The sequence below is a fragment of the Manis pentadactyla genome, chromosome 4 (genome assembly GCF_030020395.1).
Source record: "Manis pentadactyla isolate mManPen7 chromosome 4, mManPen7.hap1, whole genome shotgun sequence".
NCBI classification, from domain to species: domain Eukaryota; kingdom Metazoa; phylum Chordata; class Mammalia; order Pholidota; family Manidae; genus Manis; species Manis pentadactyla.
This window is the reverse complement of record NC_080022.1, coordinates 48629782-48649639: the sequence shown is the minus strand read 5'-3', so window position 1 is coordinate 48649639 and position 19858 is coordinate 48629782. Positions and strand designations below refer to the sequence as shown.

Here is a 19858-nt window from a genome sequence, read left to right as displayed (position 1 = left end):
AAATTCAAAATCCTCATTTTGGTTTGACTCTGCAACTCAGATGAGCAATTTAACCCAATTCAACATCTGGCAAAGAATCCAAGTCTGGAATCAAACAGTGATGCTAAACCTAGGCACACAAGAATTTTACTTGCCTCTCTTGCCCAACACCTGCTAAAATGGTGGGAGCACAAAGGACACCAATTTCCAGGCAACTACAAGGGGATCAGGAAGTGCTCAAACCAAACCCCTTTGTTTCACGGAGAGCTGAGCCAGGTATACCTACTGTGCAGAGCCAGCTACCTCTGCAATGGACGTTATGTATCCCACAACTATTAATATCCATCCCTTGTGGAGAGAAGGCCATTCATTCACTCATTTATGAAACATGCATGCTTTATGCAGCAAAGCACTGTGCTTGTTGCCAGCATATAAGGATGAAATGACATGGTGCTTTCTTTTGAGAGTTTACAAATTAGTAAATGAGACAAAGTTCTAGACACAAAACTGGGTGATGTGAACAGTGACGGAGGCAAGTCCAAGACAGGTGGGATGCAAGAGGAAGCAGTACTTAGGTCAGCTTGGGGGAGTCAGAGAAGGCTCCCAGAGGAGATGGCTCCGGATTCAAGATGTGCTGGAGAACCAGGAATCTGAGGGACAGGAAGAACTAAGAGGAACGGGGGCTGAGGCGGAAGTCAGGCTGTCATTGCCTTTCGGGCAGCTGGGATGCTGGAGCCAAGGGCAGACCTGGAACAAAGTTAATACTATTTCTGTAAGCTAGAAAAATATCAGCAGCAGGAGCCCTGGCCAGAACCACACCCACAAAGAGCAAACAAAGCTACTCGTATCTTCTGGCTGTCTGCTGGAGAACTTACTAACTGGCACCTTAAGAGCAAAATGTGCCCTTATCTTTGATTTTTATTCCCACAAAACCTTCCTCCTCTTTTTCCAGAACTGGAAAAAGCATGAGCTGAATTTTACTTGCCTCTTTGATCTTTATCCTCTCTTCCCAGACACCCCTGGAGAATGAGTCCAGCAGGATCCCTCCAAGGCAAAGTGCTCCCCCTCCTACTAGTCAGAATGTGGGGTCCAAGGCAGGTCATGCTGGGTCAGCACCTGAAGGGGCCATACTTGTCAGGGCTTGTTTGTGCCCCATCTCAACGGCACCCAATTCTGGCCTTCAGAGCTGGGCTCCTAGCCTGACATTCAGCAACCTCTCAGCATGGAGTTCATCTAACCATTTCTTAAGGCTGTTTCTGACCTCAACCCATAGAGAATCTTAAAGCAGTGAGTCCTGCGTTGTTACAGAGCTCCAGGGAAGGGGGATGAGAGCAGATTCAGGGAAGGCAGATGGAGTCCAGAGACCTGAGGTTCTTTTCCAAAGGGAAGATAGTTCTCCTGCGATATTTCTTACCAGGACAGTAACTCAGAGAACTTCCATTTTTATAAAGCCCACTTTGTATCAGGCATTGTGATTCCAGAGTCAGAAAATCAAAGAGAGATGACTCATTATGATGCAGTACTACATGCCAAACAGTCTGCACCTGCTTTACCTCTATTTACATCATCAGTTCTCATAACTATGCTGTGAAGGGAGCACCGCGATCTCTTACTATAGCGGAAGAAATGAAAGCATGAAGAACCCTGATATCTGGCCCCAAGGTACACAAGTAGAAAGAATACGAATTAAATCCAGAGTTTTAGACTCCATGTTCAGAGCTCTTACTACAGCGTCATATATGTCTTAAGGGTTAGTTGTCTCAAACTAATACTGTTAAGTTACAAAAGTGTAGCCCATGAGAGAACCACCAGAAATTTCTTTCCAGAAAAATGAGGCTCTGTTTTGTTCACTGCTCTAATCCCAAGTGCTGAGACTAGGACCTGCCAGATTTGCAAGCACTCAATAAATATCTTTGGTCACTACATGGTTGGACAGGTGAATGATCTTTTCAAGACTTTTAGGCCTGTATTCTCCTCCACATCCTGATAGGGCATAGGCAGGCTGGGAAATGATGGAACATTAGCCCCCAGGCCTCCTGTCTTTCCCAGACATCCCAGTCATCTTGGCTGTAAGGTGAAGAGGAGAGGAGGAGGTATAAAAAAGTATAAGGATAAAAATAGGGTCAAATTGTTAAGATCTTCACTGTCTCACAGCTGCTGAGAATCCCCTTAGAGTGTCCCTCTGAGCCAGTGCTGGCCCCTACCCTCAGCCCAGTAAGAATCCAAGGGCCTTATTTTATCTTTCTACATAGAGAATTTACTTTTGGAAAACACAAGTGAAACTCACTAGCTTAAGAGCATTTGTATTTTAAAGGGAACAAAAGGCCTCAGCCCAAACTTATAAGGGTCAAATCTCTGTCACAGAACATCTCTGATTTAGGAAAAGAGAGGGGTCATTGTTATAATGGTCTGGATTCCTCCCAGTGCAACTCAACCTACACTCTGAGTGTCTACAAGTACCAGGTGCACTCAGGGAGCCCTCCCCCACTGCACCCCTGCCACTGGAGGGCACACCAATTCCTGGGCAGAAGTGAAAAGGCATGGGAAATAGTGAAGTGAGGTCTGGAAAAGTGACAAGAACCCAGAGTCCTGGAGCTCCTCCAAGGACAGCCGTCTTTCTTTGAGCATGCCCTGGTCCAAGCCAAGTGCCTGTCACCTGGGTGGGGTGCATGGCTGAGACTGTTGTCCCAGGGATAACTGAGGAAGCACAGAGGAGAAAACTTCCTGGGCCTCCAACATTACATGGAGTATCAGCACTGAAAGAGGACAGGAACACTTCATGTCTACATAGACCACAAGTTGCTTCTGTTCTTAAACAAAATCATGCCATTACAATAAAAAACACACCCTACTCATAATGAAAAGGGAGAGCAACACCCTTGCATATTCTCACTAATTCTACCATTTAATTAATGCACATGTTCTATTGGTTGTTTACTACTTTTCAGGCACTGTATTAGATCCTGAACACATAAAAATGAACTAGGCAGACACATTCATAGATCAATGAGTGCTACCCTGTTCTGAAAGTCTATGGACTACGTAGAACTAGACACTGCTTAATATTCAGTCGCATAAGGAAACATGAATTTGCACTCTACGGGCTAAGGCAATTTCACCCTATTCTTGCCTTAATGTGACTTATTCACTTAATAAATTTATCAAGCACCTATAGAAATGAGGCACAAGGCTCAGCACAGGTGATACAAGAAGAAGAATATAGTGCTCTCAAGGAGCTCATAGTCTAATAGAAAAGACAAGCAGATAAATCAGTTGTTACAACACAGTGTGGTCATTTCTTCAATAGGGTAGGTAAAAGTGCTGGAAGAAGTACAATTTAAGGACCTTCTAAATAAACCTGAGCGTTCCATGGAAGGCTATGCAGAAGAAGGCTTTGACATGAGTCTTCAAGTTAGAGTAGGACTTGGCCAACAGGAGGAGTGGAAGACAAATACAGGGAAATACACGGAAAAGACATGTAGGTATAAATGCATGGACAGAGTTCTGGGAGCATAACTTGATGTAAGCATTTGGAGGATAACTCTTGGCTGTAATATTAAGTATGGACTAGAATATACTTCAGAGTTCCTTTGATTAAGATATTTAACCATCCAGATATTGATTCAGATCAATTTTTTTGTTATCTATATTAAAAAACTAATAAATTCTAAATAAATTCCACATTTGATAAAAGGTTCTTTAATTCTATCGAAATGCCTAGCTATAAAAGGCTTTTCATTATTGTATCTTGAATTATCAGCCTTCTATCTCTGCTTTAAAAACAGGAAAGGAGGGTCGAAGCTTCTGGGAAATACTCCATTTGAACAGAGAGTTGGCTGTGAACATGAAGTAAGAGATTACCTAGTCCTCCCGCGTGGGCATCAATAAGTGAGGCTGCCACTGCAATCCCAGCCGGAAGGCCAAGGTCCTTTGCTGCGTCTGGTGTAAGCCCATTTCCAAGCGCAGCTCCAGGAGGCAGTACTTGGTTTCCTAGGTAGACGGGAAAAATAAACACCTGTCAGTTTGAAAAACCCAAAAGCAAACACATTTTTCTTAAGAGAACCTCTCTGCTCCCTTGCATCTCTGCATTCTCTCGACTTCATGAAGACAGACACCATGCAGCCACGAAGAGCCCCTTCGCTCATTTGGAGACTTAGTACATATCCCTGGTTCCTATGGGTCATGGTCTGGGTTGCTTTACAAACCAAAACCTGAAAGCATATATCAAATCAGAGAAATATTCCATTCACAGGAAATTCCAAAAGACATAAATACAGTGGCCTCTTGAAGACTAGCTTAAAATGGTTAAACTGTTCCAAATGGGCTTCTTAACACAGCAGCTCTATTAGCACACTTTACACACACACACAATGTTCACATCCATACACGCTCCCAGATTAACATATATTCCTAAGGAAGTTGAAAAAATTTACTTGAACTTTTGCTTCCCATCAGAGGATGGGGGAAATTATTTTGTTCCAATAAAGAATTTCTCACAAGTCTTTCAGTTGGAAAAGAAAGCCCTGACTAAACCTTACAAACTTTACAAGGCTGCTACTTGCACAACCACAGAATACAATTTGAATGGTGTTCTTTAGAGTTGTGCAATGCAGTGACCCTGATATTTCAAGTGACCTTGAATTCCTGCAGTCGGTCAGGCCTTCAGTTAAGAATTTATTGATGGTGTTGCTTTGTGTGGGCGCTGTGGCATTGTAAAAGGCAGTCCTTACCCCCAACCTAGTTAGGGAGATGAGATCAGGACACAGAGAGCCATGTAAGACACAACAGAATGAAGTGATCCATCTGCTCCCAGGTGTTTAACAGAGCCGAGTACTCCCCCCAACCCCCTATCCCTGCACCAAGAAATTTATAATACATATTTCTGCACTGCAAAGAGGGGTTGGGGGTGCATGCATATATATGCCAAGATGCTTGTGAGCTCCAAGATTCTAAGATTCTGAATGTGTGGTCAGCACTTTGCTTGGTGCTAAAATACCTACCACTTGTTAATTGTTCCGTAGAGCTTGAGACATAGGCAGAGGTATTTCAGGACTTCTGGGGATGGAGGTGAGGAGGTGTGTTAGAGAGAGACAGAGGGTGAATGGCTCACCAGCTTCCTCTAAATGAGAACAAAGAACATTCACAATCCCATTTTTATCCAATTTAGGGAATGAGCTTTGTTGTATAATTGAATTTGAAAAAAATTAGCTAAGAAAAGGAAGCAGAAGATTGAAACTACTGCAGTGGCTTCTAGAGCTTCATTATCCAACATGGTAGCCACTAGGCACATGGGGCCAGGGCATTTGAAATGTGGTTGGAGTTTTTTACTTAATTTCATTTAAATTCATTTAAATTTAAAAACTGATACTCAATTCAAATACTGAAAAACTTTTAAGTATTTTTGGAACACCTTGGGTGTGAAAATCCACTTTTTTAACATTAATTTAAGAAACCTAACTCAAGTATTTACAATGAAACCTTAGTGTTGAATTGAGATGTACTAAAGGAAAATACACACTGGATGTCAAAAGACTTCAAATGGTGAAATGAATGTAAAATATCTCTAACAGTTTTTTACATCAAATATATGTTGAAATGATATTTAGGATATGCTACATTAAATAAGATATATGAAAATTAACTTTATCTAGTTCTTTTTACTTTAAAGTGGTTACTGGAAATTTTAAAATTATATATGTGCCTCAGATTATATGTTTACTGGACAGTGCTGGTCTATGGGATAAGGTCAAGATGCTCAAATGTTGGGGTGAAGAGCAAGGAGAACCCCTAGTCTGCCTTAATGCCCAGGCCAGCAGCAACCCGGAGGACAGCAGTGCCCAAGCTGGGCAGTTTTATTCTGGTCACTACCTGAATTATATCTAGTGTTCTGTATGGAATAAACCACATTCCCATTTACTGAGCACTTATTTCAGTGCCAGGAACTCTGCTAAGGACATATGCATTTCCGCACTTCATTGTCACAATAACCTTATGTAAAGGGTTATTACTGTCCCCATTGCATAGATGGATGGGAAAGTCAGGCTCATAGGGGGAAAGTAGATTCCCCAGAGTTACACAGCAGATGTGCAGGAGCTCAGGCCATGGCTTCCACTCTGATACCAAATCTGTGTTCTTACTGATTACATTATGTTTCAGTGCAGCAGTGTTGTTTTTTTTTAAAGTGAATGAAGCCAACAAGAGGAGTATTTAGAGACCATACATTATGCATGTTTGAAAAGTAGCACCATTTGTAAATTATGCTCACTCCATTCAGATTTTCTTTTTAAAGGGTTAATTTTCACAGGAAGGTCAGAATGAGAACTCTGTTCCACCTTCATCCCCAATCCTCACAAACATAAGGGACATAATTTACATAAAAATAGGCTCCGGACAGAAGGAGAATTAGCAGGGTGGAGTATTCTGCCAAGTCTTCTGGACAGTAATTTAGAAAGAAGCCTTGGCTGATATGGTGCCTAAAACCCTGGGCTTGCAACCAGGAGATCCGGGTTCAAGTCATACACTGGAGGACCACAGGTAGCATTTTGAACAAAGGCCAAGAAATATTGGAGACTGCCAAAAGGGCTGAGTAAACTGGAATATAGGTTGGGGTAGGACCTGGAGTAGGCTGGGGCTGGAGGGGACAGATAAGTTTGGAGAGGGAAGCGGGGATAGAGTATGTATTGTCCTCCAGACTAAGGAGTTTGAATTTATTCACCAAGACCTCTGTGAGGCTCTGAAGGAGCATTAAGCCAACAAGTGAGGTGACTGGATTTGGGTATTTTTACAGATCTCTCTGGCACTTAGCAAAGTGGGGGACCTCTCTGGCAGCATGGTAGCAGAGACAGCTTGGGGTTAGGGAGAACCACTGTAAGCTATTTCAGGAACCAAAGAGAAAAGATGAGGGCCTTTGTTGAGGAATAGGCAAGTGAGATCCAGAAACAGAGGAAGATGAGAGATTTCACCAAACAAGAAATGACAGGGTCCTGGCAGTTGCCTGGATACAGAGAGTATGGTGGATAGGGAGACATCACCACCCGGATTCCCATTAAGGACGGACTTGCTGCCCAGTGAGGGGAGTGAGGTCAGACGACAGCCTCCAGCGGCCAGCTCCTTCAGGCCACCTGGGCGAAGTGATGACTTCCCCAGGGAAGTGCACCCGAGGACTTAGCAAAGTAGGGGCAAAGGGGCTCTGATGGGTACCACTCACTCTAGTGCACCCTGCTGGGTCTGCCAGGATGTCCTGGGGCTGGACTTCTCTTTAAGCCCAATCTTAGTCTCTCCCCCTTTCACAGATGGCAACCCCTAATAAACATCTCCACCCCCAAATCTGTCTCGGCAGCTGCTCCAGAGAACCCAACCAGAGGCAGTAAGCCAGGCCTTCTCCTCAGGCCAGTGGTTTAGGAATGAAAATAAATACACACAAAGATTAACATCCTCCTTTGAATTGAAACCACAGCCTTCAGGATAGTTTCTCTGAACCCTAAAGCTGCAGGAAGCAGCTTTGCTTCTTTGGAAACCAAAAGGAAACAGCTTGGCATAAGAGAGCATGATAGAAAAAGGTGGGAATCTCTGGAAAATTACCCCTCAGATCACACATCGAGTTTATCAGCCAGAGGCGCATTGAAGAGACTAGAGGAGCTATCAGAAGCAAACTTTAGTGTATCTTGACAACTTTTCCAGAAATAATTTCTCCTTTCAGCTTTTCTTCCACCATAAAATTAATCACAGCATCAATTTTCCCCAGATTTAATCAGGACTTTGCAGGCTCAGCATTCACAATCTCCTCTCATCTTCATTCACGCATTGCAACAAACATTGCAGTAACAATGGTCCCCATATATTTTTCACCTACCCTGTGGAAAGATTTAGGTGTTGGAGTATAAATGAAAGAGGCAGCTCTGACCTCAAAGGCAAACTGAGGCTCTCAGGGCCCTGCGTGAAATGCTCCAATGGTGGAATGTACGGTGTTTCCAGGGCACCAAGGAGCGACAGTTAGCTTGGCCCAGGGAGTGCAGGAAATCAAGACAAAGGTGATGTTTAAGCCTAGTCTGGAAAGACAGGTGCATTGTGGTTTCAGAGCTAGAAGGCTCAGGGACAATGGATGCCATTAGAACAAAAAAAAAAGATTCACAGTGTTTGAGACATTCAGTATATTGACAAAAAGGGCACCAGGACGGAGCAGAAAAGTGTGGCCTACTGGGTAAGAGAGGCAGCAGGGGACCTCCAGCAGGGCAAGGAGCTCCAACCCACACAGTGAGGCCCAGCCAGCCAACAGCTTTGAACACGTATTTGTTCTTTAAGAAGATAAACCTGCAGCATTGAGAAAGGCTAGAATGGGAAATTGCTTTTATCTTTCAAACAATCAAGCCAACTGAAAAATGCAGCCTGCAAAACATTATGTACGGTATGACTTCACTTTCAGAACAACAAAGAAGATAAATGGACAATTTGTAAAAATACACTCCTAGGGGAAAAAATAATAGAATAGGATTGCTCTGGATAGAGAAATTAGGAGTGATTTTTTTTTTACTTTGTGTGAACTGATATGTTATAATTGTAATACTTTGGGAAGATGTTTGTTGGGTCATTTTTTTTTAAAGGTGCTTTCCCCCTTACATCTTGGCAGGGTAAATAAATCAAGGGACATGTATTCAGCAGAATCCTATATAGCTATTAAAATGAATGAGGAAGAATTAAGGTCTGGATTTGGGAGGAAGTCCAAGGTAAATGAAGCAAAAACTGAAAGATGCAGAATAGTATTCAGAGTATGTTCCCCTTTGTGAATGCTGTTAAAGGATATAACAATGTAAGCACATATGCTTCCAGAAAAATCCTCAAAAAATATGTAGAATATTGTTACAGCAGGGATTTGGGATTCCACATAGGGCACTCCTCTCTACCATTTGTGCTTCCTCCGTATCATAACTTTCTCTTTTGCAATCAAAATAAACTAGTTTTAGTAAAAAGAATAGTAAAATGAAACAGAGAATACTGTACACCTTTTCCAAATGCTGGTCCACAGCCTGAAGGCAGGAAAGGTGCTCATGGGGAATTTACTTATTTTCTTGATCTGGACGGCTTCTGCCCCTCTGAACATGCCTTCACCTTGGGTGCAAAGAGAGCAATTGCTCTGAGGGCTCTCGGGTTCCTGTCCACTGAATTCCCACCTAGATGGGCAGATTCGGTGTGAGCGGCCAGAAGCCGGGGCCTACAATTATCCAGTGGTTGGAGCCCCTCTTCATAAGTGGGGGCTACTATTACACCAAATCTCCCCTTACCAGTTTTTCAATTATCTATGACTAATGAGCACTTTGGGAACAGTTTCAGACACACACATAATCCTCTTTCCTGACGTCAGCAGCAGAAATTAATGACTGTGTGGATTGCTGGGAGACAGAAAATGCATTATAATGGTCAACAGAACTGTTACCCTCTCCAGGAAGGGGGAGGAGGGCGTGGGGGCTGTATTAACTGGAAGGTTCAGTGATCCTTTGTGTTCCTCCGAATTCAGATGAAAGCCAGAGAGGGAGCTGGCTTGGAGCCCCTGGAAATGCCAGAGGGAGGTTTGGGTGTGGGTGGCATGCAACCCTGGTTCCTCCATGCTTGGCACTGGGGCACCGGTCCCTGCTCAGTTTTGCCAAGGTCAACGGGCCAGCCAGATTGACTAGGACAGTGCTAAATGACACCTGGCTCTGCCGGCAGAGAGGGCCTCTGAGTTCTTTCAGACTGAATCCACTTTCAATCTGGTTTAGGAGAGCAGGGGACCAAAACAAGAATGTGCAACTCTCCCAACAACAGGCTGGAGTGATTTTAGATGCATATAGGGGTTTATATGAGGTGTTGTTTCACACAGGCATATACTGTGGGTGGTTTCAAAGATTGTTAAGACCCGGTTTGAATGGTGTAACTCCAAAGTCATATAAAACATGAATTCTCACTAAACAAAACACACCATCATGTGCTATGGCTGCCAGTGGACTGGCTATTGATATTTTGAAAAAACCCGAAAGAATTAGGGGTTTTATTCATATCCAGCACCTAAATTCTTCTACAGAAATTTCAGTCCACTTGGGCAGGTTAGATGAGGGAGTTTTCTAGCTCTGCAACACAACTGATGAAAGACTGACTGAAAAACATGCCAGTAATTCTTGGTCCTGCATGGGAGATACACATGTGAAGAACTAGTCACTCAATTAGAGAGATTAATGAAAAACTCAAACCTGACATATTCTGTCACCTATTGAAAGGCATCCTCTGAAACATTAATTTGTTAATTTCTCTTCATTTGCTTCCTAAAATATTATCATTTTAACTAGAAATTAAATTATATTTTAAATTACTGATAAAATGTAAAACTTTCTGATGATATCCTCATCATTCATTTTCCATTAAAGAAATATTTACTGAGGACAAACTGTGTGCCAGGCAGTGTTGTAATGCCAGAAATGCATGGAAGAACAAGATAGATAAGGTCCCTGCCCTCAAAGGGTTTACTTTCAGTAGACACTCTCCCCATTCAATTCCTCTCCTGTATTTTATTTTGTAATTATTCTGTTATAAGTTCTTCTGTTGTCTGAAGTCTTATTTACATATTTTTTATATCCCTGGCCTTGTACTCTGATCTAACCAATACACCCTATATTTAAAACAAATTTTGAATGACCCTTATGCTGTGTTTTGTTGTTTCCCTGTGTTTGTCTCTTTCCCTTTCTCCTACTAAACAGAGAACAGTTCAAAGGTTTTATTTATCTCTGAATTCATTTCCCCTTCCGTTAGCACCCAGCAGTGCTTAGAACATAAGTTTTCAGTCATGTTCATTCAACTGAATGTATAGATTTCTTTTGAAAAGAGAAAACCATAAGACACAGATAAGTTACCTTAGATAAAAAGATTATATACACTTAACACATAGGAGACTGAATATCAGCTGGGAGAGTGAATAAAAGACTAGATTAGGTTTAACTCTTGAATGCTACTGAGACAAGGAATGTATTTCCTAATAGAATCCCATCAGTAATACACAGTCATTTCTCTAACTCAGGATGATGTGATGTATCAAGACCTTTGCACGTGCCTAGAAAATGGTTGGCCAGAGGCCCAAACCTCTCACTAGGTACAGTGATCTATGGTGGCAAGACGTTGTGGATATCACCATCTAGTGGATAGAGGCTCTCAAATTCTCCTTGCCTGGTCAAATTTGATTCAAGAGGTGGACAGTGCTTAATCTAAGGTGAAAGCCCCAGGTCTTACAACTAAGTGGGTCTGAGGAAGGTAGGACGGACTCCAAGCCAAGGGGCTGGCCTTGTTCTAACAAGCAACTGATCACTATTACACATCAGTGAGCCAAGGAATGGCATGCACAACTTGCATTTTAGGGAGATAAATATAAAGTAATAGTGCCCATTTATCAGAACCTACAGGCTTTCAGTCACTGTTCTTGGCATTCTTCAGTTGCTATCACCTTCAATGTTAGTAACAAATCTATGAGGCTGATATAAGAATCTACAGTACAATCATAGAAACAAAAGCACAGAAAGGTTAACATAATTTGTTAAAAGTCACCTGTCTGATGAGGGGCAGGTCAGGGTTTCAGTCATGGGTTCTCAGGCTCCAAAGTCTGAGATTTCTCTACTATACCATGTAGATACTAGAGCCAGGGAGGATATGTACATGTTGACTGTCATGGAGAGAAATGAAAGGCAACTTCACTCATCACTCACAGAAGGCTCCCCTGCTGGGTCATTTGCAAGAACAAAACTGTAAGAGCCATGAAATCTCAGCAGGCTGAATCCTCTAGCTCCTTCCTTTCCTCTCCAAGACAGTTTCCAAGAAAACAGAGATTCTGGATTTCAAATGGCCCATAGAGACCATCAGCTTTAGTGTATTTCTTTTGCAGTGGAGAAAACTGAACCCAGAGAGGGAGGTGACTTCCCTGGGGTCACCCAAGAATGGTACTGGAATCTAGATCGAACCCCAGGGCTCTGCTTCTCCACAAACCCTGCTATGGCAGTGCCATCCTGTACCCCCCTCCAACCACAGCAGGAAGCCCTAAGCCAGGGCTATAAGTCACAGGGAGGAAAGAGAGATGGCCAAATCCAATGGATTCCAGCAGTGTAATTTGCCGATTCTGAACTATTCAGAGCATAAAGTACAGTCTTTTTAGCTTGCAATCAGCTACTCTGACACCCACAGTAACCTAATTCTCTAGATAATTGTCAATGCCCTATTTGTTCTCACCTAGCCTAAGGCCACCTCCACAGAGCCTTTCCTGGGTGGATCATAATTAATCACTTTCTCTTCTATAACCCCACAGCCTGTTTCTTGGAATTGCATCATTCTGTTCTACATACTGGCTTTTTTTCCTCCCGCCTCTATTTTAGATTATAACCCCCTTGAAGGCAGAGCTCTTTTCACAGATGCATTTGTGGAGGCAGGCAGTTTAGCAGAGCACTGGGGAGTTCAGGTTAGGAGACAGGCAGGCTGGGATGGGAACCCTGGCTTTAGCACTGTGGAAGGTTACTTAATGTCCCTGCTACAGCTTCCTCACCTGTAAAAAGGTTGTAAAGGGCAATTTTTCTCCCAGAGTGGTTATTGGAATCGAGCAAGATATACAAATAAAGCACTTTAGGGTGCTGTCTGATGTGGAAAATGCTTGATTTATATGCAATGATATTATGGCTATCATGACTCCGTATCCCTGGTGTATCAGATACTGCCTGGCATATAGTGGTTACTCAGTTCATTCTGGCTGAGTTTATAAAGGTTGAGAAGAGATCCCTGATGTGACAGCACATGGAGTTTATGCTTTCAGGGTCATGAGAACAAACCACAGGAACTGTTAAAGTTGTGAAAATATTCACAGTGACGGAATGCAGTTTTTGAGCACAAAATGTGTCTCCCTGTGGTCTTATCTCCACGGCGTGTCTGCAGAGTGAGATGTTTTGAAAGTGCAGAAGGTGTTCTCTTCAGAGTCACTTTAAGGACTAAATGTTTGTTTCAAAAGGAAAAAATATTTTGTCAGCGAAACTCCTGACTGTTAAGATGATCTATGCTTTCAAGACCCAGACAAACAGCTCTGCCATGGAGGGTTACTCCACTTCCGGGGAAAGGCAAATTTGGGAAATATATGAAAAAATTTTAGTTGTCATTGTGCTGAAGAAATGTCCAAGTGCAAAGCAGCAGTCTCCACTGTTTTTTTCACAGTTCACTAAAAAAGAAAATCACACAAAGAAAACTGGGGAGTGACATAGGCTTCTCATAGAGTCATTAAAAACAAACCCTAGAAATAGGATTATTTGACACAATGCTTTATCAATAAAACCAAAGGAAGGACAGGATCTCAAAGTAAAGGACACATTTAAAATACATTTCCTTTTATAACCATATTTTCTCATCCCATCACACACCATTTTGTCAGGGGCTGGTGTCGGTCACTAGTACAGACTACCGTTTGCAAACTGCTAGCTTACAGAATGGTAACAGCCTCCTAACAATGGGTGAATCTACAGGACATCAGACAGCAAGCTCTCACGTGAAAGTCGGTCAGTCCAGTGTTAATCACCCAAGGCCAAACATCTGGTGATCTGAAGACATCTGGGGCTCTTCTATCATGTAGACCAAACATGATTCAGGTAATTGACCAAATTTTTCACTTCCCAACCAGATGTCTTACTTTCATATAAATGAAGCCAATCTCGCACTTTCATGTGCAAAGAAGCTAGACATAAATTTACCCCTGGAGGGCAGAATTAATTGCTTATTCTCAATCAATACTAAATTACATATCATTTCTTCTATTTTCCCCAACTGTTTTGGCACTCTTGTTTTGAAAAGCATATATTTCATAGTAGAAATATTCCATCTTCTAAAATGTTTATTCCTCTTTTGGTGTTTTACAGTAAGGCGATGTGCTATAATGAAAAGAATGTGGTCTTTGGAGTCAGGATGAATTGAGATCTAATTCTGTGTACAACTCCACTTCCCAGCTTTTAAGGGTCTTGGAAAAAGTTATTTAAACTCTGAATTCCATATCTTTGCAGATATAAATCACTGAACCCATCTATAGGGACACCGTGAGACTTGAGATCATTGCCTCCTGCAGTATGAACTGGCCTCCTACTCAACCTGCGTGGTACTGAGAGACAATGGAGCACCACAGTGCTCTCCTTGGGCTCGGTCAAGATCAGGTGCTCAGAAGGGGGTGACATAAAAGCCATGTGTAATACCCTGCAGTGACAATGTACTGTCCCACAAAGGCAGTGATTTTATTCAGGATTTTAATAAAAATACGAGCAACTCCAACTGTAGCTAATTTTTAAAGGGAGTATCAAGTGTGTAAAAGGAAGGACCTCTGAAACCTTTCCTCTTCTTTTACTGCTTTTAAGCCCACACTGGAATTTGCACTGAAAGTGTTTGTTTAAAGAATTCATGTGGCTATCAATGACCCCTCCACCTTATCTATTCTGTTGTCTTGACAACCAACCATTTACTAGACAGCATATGGAAAACAGACACAATGTGTCCCTTTCTACTAAAAGTCAGTAGGCAAAACTCGACAGTACAGAGATGATATTCAAAAGACCAGGGTCTCTGTGGCAGAGATTCTTCTAAGGGAAATAAATACATAGATATGAACAGACATATAAACATACATAAAGGAAAGGGGACTGTAGAAAGAATGCAACTGGGCACTGAGAGGCTGCCATGAAGAGCTTACTTGTAGTTTTAACGGCCACTGTGTTTCAATAGTCAGGCTACAAATAAACTCTGCACATAAGGGCAAAAGGGCTAAGCCTGCCGTTGCTGCTTATCCTATGATGTTAGATTCTTTTATCACCAAAGCCCAGAAACATCTCAAATATATGAAGAAACGTAATGTGCTATAGTTTCTAAACTTTTTTTTCCCCAAAGGCTAAAACTTTTTATTTTAGATAGATTCTTTCATGGGACCCTACCATATAAATCTGACTGGTTCAAGTAAAGGAGGAAATGCCTCAAAATGACAGAGGCCCTTGGGAGCTGGGGAACAGAGGTTCAAATCTGGAACCTACTCTATGGTGAGAGACCCCCAATCTAGAGACCAAGAGGAGAGGGATGGAAATTTGGAGCTGTGAAACTGTAAGCCCCTTCTCTCAGGCTTTACTACAGAGTGAAAGCTGATGCAGCAGAAAGGGTCCACTCTTCAACTGCAAAGACCACGAGCTCATCCTGGGTGAAGGAGGACACTGGCACTGCAGGACCCAAGGGGAGGAGTGGAACTTGCCAGGCTGGTATTTTGCCAAAACATGAGAGCACAGTCCCTGAAGGCCTCACCTTCACTGCCATGGGACTCTAGCAGGGCAAGGAAGATTCGCAAAATGATGCTCTAACTTCGTATCTTTTAAGTCTCCATCCAGGCCATCCAGGGTGTGAGTGGTTGGGTGGGTGGGGGGTTCATGTGGATTTGGGGGAAATGCTCAAGTGGTAAGAAGATGGCAGCTTCAAGCTTTGTAAGTGAAACAACATCTAATTTCTCCACATTTTAAATCTCATTCTTTGGACACAGGAACTGGGAGACAACAGACCGTAAGCAAAATAAAAAAGGTTGGCTCAAAGCCCAAGAGTGTCACCAGCCATCTCAACCTCTCACAATGGCCACAGGGACCATTCCCAGAGGGAGCTCTGAGGGCAGAGAGGGCCAGCCCCAACCTCCACAGGCTTCAGTGCCTTTCGCAGGGAGGAGAAACAGACAAAATACATAGGACTCTGCCTTTTTGAACTGTTTGCAGGGAAAGACTTTGAGACTGTACAGCCTCTGGGGATCAAGAGTGGATATACACAGATGGGAAAGTCCATGAGTCCAGTCCCCAGGCCCTAGTTCATATGATCAGAATTGACTTCTTTTTTTTTAAAGAAAAATTGAGATCATGAAGCTATAATGCACTGTAGTTTTTCTTCAATTTACAAAAATAATACGATTTCATTATAGACAATTTAAACCATACAGAAAGGTAAGAGAAAAAAAACATCCCCTTAATTTTCCTCCTCCCAGAGATAACTACCACTAAAATATTAGGAACTATTAGAGAATACTCTTCCAAAATATTTAGATACACATTGACTTAATTTTACATAAAAGGGATAATATCAGTATGCAATTTTATAGTCTGTGTTTTTAACTCAATGATATGCCACAGACATCTTTGCTCATCAATGAGTATAGAACATTCTTTGTGAAAATGTATCATATTCTATAATCTGGATGTGCCATATTATTTAACCAGTTCCTTAGTATTAAACACTTTGTCTCTGCCAAATTAAAAACACATTCAGACTTAGTAAGGGTTATTGTAAGGAGGTAAAGTGGCTTATGTAGCAGGGGAGGGGAATTATTACAACAAGGAGAATGTTGTGACCGTAAGATCTATCAGTGCCGAAAGAGTTAGAAGAAAAGGGTCTTTCTTTCATAAATAGGAGCAAACAAAGCTAGGAATTAATGGAGTTTCGAACATGGGCTAAAAGAGTGGGTGACTGAGTAACAGATCAGAGTGTCTTACCCTGAGGCCAGTCTATTTTGGGGGAGGGATATGTGAGAGTTAATTGTATGCATCACTTTGCCTGGAGTATAAGGTTCCCAGGTATTTGGTCAAACATTTTTCTGGGTTTTACTGTGAGGGTTCTTTTGGATGAGATGAACATTTAAATCAATAGACTGAGTAAAGCAGATTGCCCTCCCTACTGTGGATGGCCCTTATCTAATCAGTTGAAGGCCTGAAGAGAACAAAAAGGCTGGCCCCACTCCCCACCCCTTCACTCCCCAGTAAGAGAGAATCCTTCCTGCCTGACAGCCTGCAAATTGGTACATGGACTTTTTTTCTGCCTCTGTACGTGAACTGAAACATGAGCTCTTTCTGGGTCCAAGCCTGCAAGCTTTCAGACGGGAACCACACCACCAGCTCCCCGGAGTCTCCAGCTTGCCAGCTTACCCTGTAGATCTTGGGACTTCCCAGCCTCCACAATCACAGGAGCCAATTCATTATAATGTACACATACATGTACACACACACCCTGTTGGTTTGTTTCTCTGAAGAACCCTAACTAATACAGGACTTTTATGGAGGGCTATTTGCTGACTCAGGGTGAGGGTGGGCCGAAGTTCAGGGGCCGGGAGTGGGAAGAGAGTCTTAACCAGAGTTTGGTTAACAAGTACATTGTTCCAACTGCCAGAGGGGACACCCACTTCATCTAATCATACAGAAGGCAAACAGTGGGAACTCGGAGGGTCTGTGTCTGATCTTGTCATAAATGAACATGGGAAGCATCCATGAGCTTTAGCAAGGTCATATGGGAAAGGGTGGGTGTTTGTAGTGAGCCATTTCCTGGGACACAAGCATAGTGGCCATTATTACCTTCACTCTTTTCCAGGAGTGCTGAACTCAAGTAAAATTCAACACTGTCTACTATTATTATAAATACTACTGTAAAAAAACATTTTTGAACATGCATGCATGCCCACATGGTACCATGGCTTATGAGATAAGTTTAGGAATGGTACTGCCATTAACCCATATTTCACAGTGGAAGCTATAAATGGGTATCTAATTATCCTCCAGCCCAGTAGCTTACATCCCCAATAAACAGAAAAACAAGGTAAAAATATGAACACTTCTGTCTATCCAGAAAAATCAAACCTGAAACGATCTGAATGTCCTTGCTTGGACAATGCTTTCAGGTTCTCTGCTCACTGAGGCTGGGGAAAGGGGCCCAAGTGCTCGATTTAGGCACATCTGGGTTCACATCCACTCCAACGTTGACAGCTGTAATAATTTGTGTTATATAACTACTCTATTGTTCCTTGTAGAAGATGAGAAGAATGGTACATAAAAGGAACACTGTGAAAATGGATGAGATGAATGTCAAAGGGCCCAGCAGACTACATGGCATTTAACTGATTTTCCATTAATATCTTATTTCCCTCCTTTCTCCCATTTAGAGAAAGTTATATAGGAGGAAATAACGAATGGTTCAAGGCAAGGGGACTATACTGTACTAAGAACCAGCTGTGATCCAAGCACAGTACAACATAGTACTCCACAGTTTGTAGCTCATTTAAACTCACATTATTCCTGGGAGGGAGAGGAGGTCATCCCCATACTGTAGATAAAGAAACCAAACCACAGGATGGACTTGTAACTTGTCTGAGTCCTGCTTCAAATAAAAACAGGATTGGAGTTAGGATGATCTGTTGCTCTGGTTGTAAAGCCCATTTCCTTTCCAGCAGCCATTGAGTGAACACTTGATATCCCAAGGCCCAGGAGTAGCTTTTAGTTCTATCCCTCTCCTTCTGGGAAAACTGCCATCTTCCAAATGCTATACTGGCAAATTCCCCCAGTAAGATTCTGCTTCGGGACCTCTCGCCTGACTTCCCAGTAGAAGGCTGGCATCGATTCCCTCCAACCTAAAGCCAAGACCCAGGCCGTGCACCAGCAGACTGCCCAGCACATGCTCTGGGATCCCACTGTCTTTCCACCACCCATCTCCTCTTGTGAACCTGAAGGAGTATGCAAAAAAGGTAGAGAGAAACGGGCTAAATGAGGCCTAAAGTATTCACAAAACGAATTCACATGATAGCTTCTGTGATCTCCTGAAATGAAGACTAAAAGTTAAGGCTCTAGATTGTCATTATTCTTTTCCTCTGGCAAATAGAAAGGGAAGAGATGAAGACTGTAACACCATTTACTAAACGCCTGGGAGGCAGCAATTAGCATTGCCATTTTTCAGCTGAGGACACAGAGCTCAGAACCTTTGTAGGCAGTGAAGCTGGAAACTAATGCCAGCTGTCTGACTCCCAAGCCCACTCCAACATCCCTTCCTTCCTATTTCTTAATTAAAATGTTTGGTCAGAACAAAATAAAACCTCAAAAGCTTTTGAAAAAAATGAAAAGCGGCCTCAGCATTCAGTTTCCTGATGCTGATTCGCCTGTTCTTGTCACTTTGCTCTGTTCCCTCATTTTTCATCCGCTGCATCAGGCCAGCATTATCAAATAGGGCTCCCCAACGAGCACTGTGAACAGTACCTGGGCACCTGTTATAAAAACACAAGGTCAGCCTCCATCCTAGACCTAGTAAAGCAGAAACTCTGGAGAAGGGCCCAGCAAGCACCCTCCAGGTGACCCTGGTGAGAATCACTGCCGGATAACCTGGAGAGCTTGAGAAAATAGCGATCCAGGGCCACACTCCTGACTTCTGGTCAGTGGTTATGAACGGGGGCCCTGGTATCCTTATTTTTGGTGATCTTGATGCACAAGCAGATGTAAGCACAAAATACCCAGAAAATGGATGTTCACAATTAAGAGTGCTTAATGGCATTATGTCTTGGATGTGTGAACTTTACAACTACACCCTGGGTTTAAATGATGGCCTCTTCTGTGAACTGAATGGTGTGAGCAAGTTACTCTCCAGCTCCCTTCTCCTCATTTCTAGAGTTAATAAAACACACTTCAGGGTTGCAAAAATTAAACAATAATGTAAAACGCTTGGTACAGTGTCTGGTACATAGTAAGTGGGGCTATTTTTATTAATCACCTAATAACAATGAAGAAGAAAAATTCATGTAAAGTACCTCTATTTTACTCTATTCCATCACATGGAAAGGGCTGAGTGCAGGGGGCCGGGACCGGTGATGGGGAGACACGGACCCTCCGGCACCTGCAAACCTTTCCAATTCCCACGTAACCTGCTGTGCATGAAACTCTCTCTTGCAGGGGAATGTGACATCCTCTAATTAAGCTGCCTTGCATAAATCAGATGCAAAAATGAACCTGGAAGAATGTGGAAGGAAAACTGGGCGGCAGTGTGAGTTTTCAGAAACAATGTGAAGACAGAAATAGCAGTGCTGACA

At 42.6% G+C, this 19858-nt stretch overlaps 1 protein-coding gene across 7 annotated transcripts in view; it reads right to left on the bottom strand.

Annotated features, from left to right (window-relative positions):
- FGGY (FGGY carbohydrate kinase domain containing) overlaps positions 1-19858 on the bottom strand; it is a 408065-nt gene that overhangs the window by 203477 nt on the left and 184730 nt on the right. For all 7 annotated transcript variants that reach the window (XM_057500245.1, XM_036911238.2, XM_036911239.2 and 4 more), the window contains exon 7: positions 3841-3969. In XM_057500245.1, coding sequence (XP_057356228.1) covers positions 3841-3969 — 129 coding nt within the window. The remainder of the gene's footprint in view (positions 1-3840; positions 3970-19858) is intronic.